This window comes from Lampetra planeri, chromosome 72 (assembly GCF_965212315.1).
Source record: "Lampetra planeri chromosome 72, kcLamPlan1.2.h2, whole genome shotgun sequence".
NCBI classification, from domain to species: domain Eukaryota; kingdom Metazoa; phylum Chordata; class Hyperoartia; order Petromyzontiformes; family Petromyzontidae; genus Lampetra; species Lampetra planeri.
The window spans coordinates 492715-499828 of NC_136177.1; the positions used below are offsets into that span (position 1 = coordinate 492715).

Here is a 7114-nt window from a genome sequence, read left to right on the forward strand (position 1 = left end):
CTGCTAGTGAGCACCTAACACAAAGACCCCCGTATAGCCTGCACAGAATGTTGGGGCATGTGCTGTTAACGGCACACGAGGGGGTGGGTGGCCAGCACCACGCCCGGCCGCCTTTGTCTCCCTAGTGGCGATCTTGACACACCGAACCGGGTTCTCGTTTGAGGCTGAGTCGACGTAGGGGAGGCTCAGGACCGGCTCAGAAAGTCGTCACTGGCGGTGTTGACCACGAGCTGGAACTCGGCTTGTCGGTGCGGAGCGCAGCGCTCACCACGACACTGCCGCTCCCCTTCTGTCAACAAACTTGAACTCTGACCCCGCTCTCTGACGTCACCGCTCAGCGTGACCTCATCGGCATCAAACGACAGGGGGATGTGTACCTCTAGTGACGTCATGTCATCTACCACTGCGCTCTTGGGCGTGACGTCACTTCCGCTCGGCTGCTGCCGATATCTGTTCAAGTGCCAATCCTTATTTGGGACGGTACCATTAACATCATTTTTTTAAGTTAAAGAGCCGCTCGTTGTGGGAGGGGAGTGTCTTGTACCCAGCAAGTGACGTCATGTCACCTGCTGCTGCCGCGTGACGTCGCGAGTTAACAGGAATCTGCCGCTCCGCGCGTGAACTGAAATCCGAGGTGAGAAATTCTCATCGCGGTGGTGGTGGTTGTTGTAGTGGTGGTTGTGGTGGTGTTGCGGTGGTGGTGGTTGCGGTGGTGGTGGTTGCGGTGGTTACGGTGGTGGTGGTTGCGGTGGTTGTGGTGGTGGTTGCGGTGGTTGTGGTGGTGGTTGCGGTTGTGGTGGTTGTGGTGGTGGTTGTTGTGGTGGTTGTAGTGGTGGTGGTTGCAGTGGTGGTGGTTATTGTGGTTGTTGTGGTGGTTGTGGTTTTCATGGTGGTTGTGGTTGTTGTGGTGGTGGTTGTTGTTTACCGAGGTAGAGCCTCGCTGTCTCTCTCGTAGGGATTCATCTTCTTGGTTCTTTCGGTAAAGTCACGTAGAAGGGAAGTAATAAAATAATAAAAATAAAACATAATAAAATTATTCTCACGACGTTTCGGCCACAACGCAAGCAACCGTCCTCAGGTGAAGACCAGGTCTGTCGGGGAGACAGCGTCTGAATGAAACACCACCACGCTTGGAGCGTATATTTAAGCTGGGTAAGGGGGGGAAGGGCGCCTTGACAAAAGAATTTGCATATCGGATCTTAACTGATTGTGTTCACGTTTACGATGACTTTCAGACCGCAGTCCACTCACTGGCATGACTATATATCTTGTATTCTCCGCAGGGAATGGATTCGCTGCAAGTCTCCCTACACCACTCTTCCATTGACATTTCGTTGCTTCCTCTTAGTATCTTTCACTCGACGGTCAATGGCATAGTGTATAGCAGATTGTATAATAATAAATAGTATAAAATTGTAATGTTTAATACAATGTATAAGGCAATATATAGTATCGTAATTGTATAGTGAATATACAGCAGTGTGATATACAATAGGGCGGATAGAATAATACATAGTGTAATATTACACTGTCTATTATTCTAAGGTATAGGTGGTGTATAGTAATACTGTATATAATTTAATGTTGGGTTTGTCTATGGCAGCATATAGTACGGGATTAGACCCGTGTGAATGTAAGGGAAAAAAGTTTAGCTGGAAGCATATTATATTTTTTGCGACATAGATTTGTAATGTATTACTTACTGTTAGTAGCTCAGCTTATTGGAGAGTATATTTAGTATACTGATACTATGTAGTTTATACTTTAGTTTTTTGTCGTGGTTGTTTAGTTACTGCAGCTACATACTATTAACATTCCTTCCCTTTATTAATGCTACCTCTATCCCCTCCCTTTGATGCTGCTAATCCTTCATAATGCACGGGCATAATATGACTTTGAAACCCCCCGCCCACCTCCTACGCATTTCCATAAATATGCTAAATTCCTCTTGATATGCAAATTATTTTGTCAAGGCGCCCTTCCCCCCTTTCCAACCCAGCTTAAATATATGCTCCAAGCGTGGTGGTGTTTCATTCTACGTGACCGTTCCATTCAGACGCTGTCTCCCCGACAGACCTGGTCTTCACCTGAGGACGGCTGCTTGCGTTGTGGCCGAAACGTCGTGAGAATTATTTTATTATGTTTTATTTTTATTATTTTATTACTTCCCTTTTACGTGACTTTACCGAAAGAACCAAGAAGATGAATCCCTGCAGTCACGAAAGCTTTAAATCTCGTAGGGATGTCAATTGAGTAGCAGCGAGCATGGAAGCGATGTCCAGGTTGGAACTTTACAACGCGGGGCCTTGCCTCCTGCCGTCGCCTGATCGCGTTTGCTTCAATTCTCTCGTTTAAGTTTAATTTGTCTTGACCCGGATCGCCACTTTGTACCTTTGTTTTACTTTAAATATTAATACAGTTTTTATTTTTACCAGCCCAAGCCCGCTTGAGCTGCTATTCCGCTCTTGTTTTCAGAAGTGACCTGCCCACAACAACAACAACAAGGTGAGGCTCGTCAACAGCATGGCGGTGTTCACTCTGGACGCGTGGTGGTGTTCACTCTGGACGCGTGGTGGTGTTCACTCTGGACGCGTGGTGGTGTTCTCTCTGGACGCGTGGTGGTGTTCACTCTGGACGCGTGGTGGTGTTCACTCTGGACGCGTGGCGGTGTTCACTCTGGACGCGTGGCGGTGTTCACTCTGGACGCGTGGTGGTGTTCACTCTGGACGCGTGGTGGTGTTCTCTCTGGACGCGTGGTGGTGTTCACTCTGGACGCGTGGTGGTGTTCACTCTGGACGCGTGGCGGTGTTCACTCTGGACGCGTGGTGGTGTTCACTCTGGACGCGTGGTGGTGTTCACTCTAGATGCGTGGTGGTGTTCTCTCTGGACGGGTGGCGGTGTTCACTCTGGACGCGTGGTGGTGTTCACTCTGGACGCGTGGCGGTGTTCACTCTAGACGCGTGGCGGTGTTCACTCTGGACGCGTGGTGGTGTTCACTCTGGATGTGTGGCGGTGTTCACTCTGGACGCGTGGCGGTGTTCACTCTAGACGCGTGGTGGTGTTCACTCTGGACGGGTGGCAGTGTTCACTCTGGACGCGTGGTGGTGTTCACTCTGGACGTGTGGCAGTGTTCACTCTGGATTCGTGGCGGTGTTCACTCTGGATGCGTGGTGGTGTTCACTCTCTGCATGTGGAGTGGGGACAACCGGGGGATCTGGAGGAAATCCACGCGACCGCGGGGGGAGACACGTAAAACTACAAATATAAAGCAGGCGTCAGGGTCACGATTGAACCCATGACTTCCTGTATGCCAAGAGAGGTAGTTCACATCTCACTACGGGGAGAGAGAGAGACACACAGCCTTGGCGATGTTGATTGATCCTCAATGAATAACTTTGTGGAGTCTGAAAGCATTAATACTGAGCAGATGAAGGTGGCTAGGCATGGGTCTGGACACACCACCACCTGTGAACCATGCCAGTGTGTGACAGTGTAAAGTTTGTGTTTGCAGTAAAGTCTATTAACTCTATTGGACACGGAGGTTATATTACAACGATAGTTTGTTTTTGTTTACCTCTGGAACTCTTTATATAAACGGAAACAGTCAAGAAGTTAACACAGCACACACATGTAGCTGAAGTCAGATCTGTTCATCCCAGCATTCAAGGACATCTGAGCCTGGCTGGCTTCACACCTCTAAGTTGCGATTGAACATTAATGTATGCATTTCTGCATAACACAAATAGTATTATTTTCAACACCTTTTGCTATGTCAACTGATCTTCTTGGTTCTTTCGTTAAAGTCATGTAGAAGGGAAATAATAAAATAATAAAAATTCACATAATAAAATAAAATTATCACAACGTTTCGGCCACAACACAAGCAGCCATCCTCAGGTGAAGAACAGAGCTATTATTTCCCTTGTACGTGACTTTACCGAAATAACCAAGAAAATGAATCCCTGCAGTCACGAAAGCTTTAAATCGAGATTCATGTAAACTGAATTTAGCTTTTATAAATATTCCTTTTGTAGCCATATAGCGAAATTGTGTGCTCGGAGTTTTGAGTTAACATTCATTTTGAAGATTCTCAGGCTTCCAGGCATGTTTATGACAATTCACCCTCTCATTGTGTGCTATAACAGCCCCTGTGATGAATTTGGTAAACATTTTCACTATATCTTGAATATATGAATAAGTATAGACGTGTAAGTGACATGTTACTATGTATATATGCATTCCTCTGTGTGGATATTATTTTTTTCTGTCTGCAGCTGACACTTCCTCTGTCGCTTCATCTGCCGAATTTGTCCGATGGAGCAAAGGCACTCGGCGCAGCTCGGTACAACAAGGCAACAATGCGACCGGTGTGCATACAGCACGGATCATACTGGAAATTTGACACGGCACCAGAGAACTCACACAGGAGAGAAACCCTTCAAGTGCACTGCGTGTGGGAAGGCGTTTGCACAGTCATCTGCTTTTGTAACACACCAGAGAACACACACGGGAGAGAAACCCTTCAAGTGCAGTGTGTGTGGCAAGGCGTTTGCCTATTCATCTACTCTTAAAAAACACCAGAGAACACACACGGGAGAGAAACCCTTCAAGTGCAGTGTGTGTGGGAAGGCGTTTTCAGATTCATCTACTCTTGTAACACACCAGAGAACTCACACGGGAGAGAAACCTTTCAAGTGCACTCCGTGCGGGAAGGCGTTTTCAGATTTATCTACTCTTGTAACACACCAGAGAACTCACACGGGAGAGAAACCCTTCAAGTGCACTCTGTGCGGGAAGGCGTTTTCAGATTCATCAAATCTTCATGTACACCAGAGAACACACACGGGAGAGAAACCCTTCAGGTGCAGTGTGTGTGGGAAGGCGTTTGCACAGTCATCTGCTCTTGAAAGACACCAGAGAACACACACGGGAGACAAACCTTTCAGGTGCACTCCGTGCGGGAAGGCATTTGCATGTTCACCAAATCTTCAAAAACACCAGAGAACACACAAGCATCAGAAGATCCACAAGGAGTGGAGTCTGAAATCAGCTTGTGAAAATCAAAGTGCCGTAATGATCCCATCCCTTATCAAACAAGAACCGGAAGAAAATCCCGGCTTGGACACTTTTAAAGGTATCAATGTGAAATATGAGGAGGTGAAATGTGAAGAAGTGAGGAAGAGCGAAGAAGTGAAGGTAAAAAGTGAAGATGAAGATTCAAATCCAAAATCGGACTTTCACATCGATGGAGGCAACGTGAAGCAGGAGCAGAATTCTGACTGTGAGGCAGAGTGTGGCAACTCCCAGCAGTTTGTGGAAGTGGAGGTGTGGGTGGACTTCCTCCGAGACAATACAAAGTCAATTGGAGACCCGGTAGATGTATAAGCTTGAGACGATGTCGCTCCAATAGATGCACCTTTGTCACTGCAATAGATGCACCTTTGTCGCAGACCTTTAATGACAAGAATGTGAAGTTGAACACTCAATTCCTAGGTAAAACCTGCAGGGTAAGAGCGGCCATTCTTTGTGGACCTGTGAGTTGGGTAGATCTCTAACCAGGAGCGAGAACCAATAAGCTCCCAAGCATTCACTACGTTATCATAATTACATTTATATGGTGCTTGCTTAATCGCCTCGGCGATTTTGAGTTTTGTATCGTATCTCATTTCTAACACTCGAAGAGCATCCCCAAGTAGCAGCTGCCCCTGTGTGGCACAAGGTGGTGGCCCTTTACCGGCCTGCATGTGGACAAGAGCCTGTCAGTAGGGGGCAATGGTTGATGTGGCATCTCAGTTGTGTAGTTTGTAGGTAATGTTTAGAATTTGCTAAATTTTGACCCAGACACCAGCATGCAATGGCCTACTCGCTTTGAATGGTGCAAAAGTATGTTGTACATACACTGTTAAGCAAACAGTATTTTTTAAAATAGCTTGTTAATATGATGTAACCTGATACAGCATATTTCAGTGCAGTAATTGCATTTTGATAAAATGACTCAATAATTTTTAATGAATACTTGTCTGTGTGCGTACATGTGTAATGGTAATAACTACTCACTGTTCGGCGACCTGCGAGAGAGCACCACCTCCCTCGGAAAACGGTTGGGGTCAGGGAGAGGTGAGAGCGGATCGAAAACACAGTTTTCCCACTCGGTAAACGGTCAGGGTCAAATGAGGTAATGTAGGATCCAAACGCCAGATTGGGAAGGACCAATCAGAAGGTTCCACAAAGTGGCCTGGGATTGGATAAACCCAGCCACGAACCAGTATAAAGGTCAGACCGGCCTGCATGTGGACAAGAGCCTGTCAGTAGGGGGCGATGGTTGATGTGGCATCTCAGTTGTGTAGTTTGTAGGTAATGTTTAGAATTTGCTAAATTTTGACCCAGACACCAGCATGCAATGGCCTACTCGCTTTGAATGGTGCAAAAGTATGTTGTACATACACTGTTAAGCAAACAGTATTTTTTAAAATAGGTTGTTAATATGATGTAACCTGATACAGCATATTTCAGTGCAGTAATTACATTTTGATAAAATGACTCAATAATTTTTAATGAATACTTGTCTGTGTGCGTACATGTGTAATGGTAATAACTACTCACTGTTCGGCGACCTGCGAGAGAGCGCCACCTCCCTCGGAAAACGGTTGGGGTCAGGGAGAGGTGAGAGCGGATCGAAAACACAGTTTTCCCACTCGGTAAACGGTCAGGGTCAAATGAGGTAATGTAGGATCCAAACGCCAGATTGGGAAGGACCAATCAGAAGGTTCCACAAAGTGGCCTGGGATTGGATAAGCCCAGCCACGAACCAGTATAAAGGTCAGAGTGCTGAGAGCTCTGGGCATTTCTGCCTACACGAAGACTCAAGCCGGCTGATGACAGCTAGGACCCTGGACCAAGCCTTCCAGCCCTTGTGAGGGCTGAGGCTCAGTGTCACCAGTGGTGAAGGGAGAATAGGTCCTGGGTAGGCAGGACCCTGGCTCCCAGCCTTCCCGCTTTTGTGAGGGCGAAGGTCCTGAGCGGCCAGAGGTCGGGGACCCACCGAGCTAGCGGTGGGTCAGTGAGCCTCCTCTCGGTTCCAGCTGGAGGACGCTAGGTTAGCAGGGAGATTGTG

The 7114-nt window shown here is 47.2% G+C and overlaps 1 protein-coding gene across 3 annotated transcripts; it reads left to right on the forward strand.

The window, feature by feature from the left end:
- The first annotated feature begins 420 nt into the window (after nt 1–420).
- LOC144737679 (uncharacterized) lies at nt 421–6559 on the forward strand. 3 transcript variants are annotated; one of them, XM_078620507.1, is made up of 4 exons: nt 421–634; nt 2436–2505; nt 3197–3319; nt 4275–6559. In XM_078620507.1, exon 4 carries the CDS (start codon nt 4315–4317, stop codon nt 5383–5385), a length of 1071 nt encoding a protein of 356 aa, XP_078476633.1. In that variant the 5' UTR covers nt 421–634; nt 2436–2505; nt 3197–3319; nt 4275–4314; the 3' UTR covers nt 5386–6559. The 3 variants fall into 3 exon arrangements, with proteins under 3 accessions (XP_078476633.1, XP_078476630.1, XP_078476632.1); XM_078620504.1 differs by having other exon boundaries at nt 3197–6559; XM_078620506.1 differs by lacking the exon at nt 3197–3319.
- Nucleotides 6560–7114: the final 555 nt, after the last annotated feature.

Coding starts and splice junctions, on each gene's coding strand:
- LOC144737679 (XM_078620504.1), top strand. CDS start 4,315: ATGGAGCAAAGGCACTCGGCGCAGCTCGGTACAACAAGGCAACAATGC.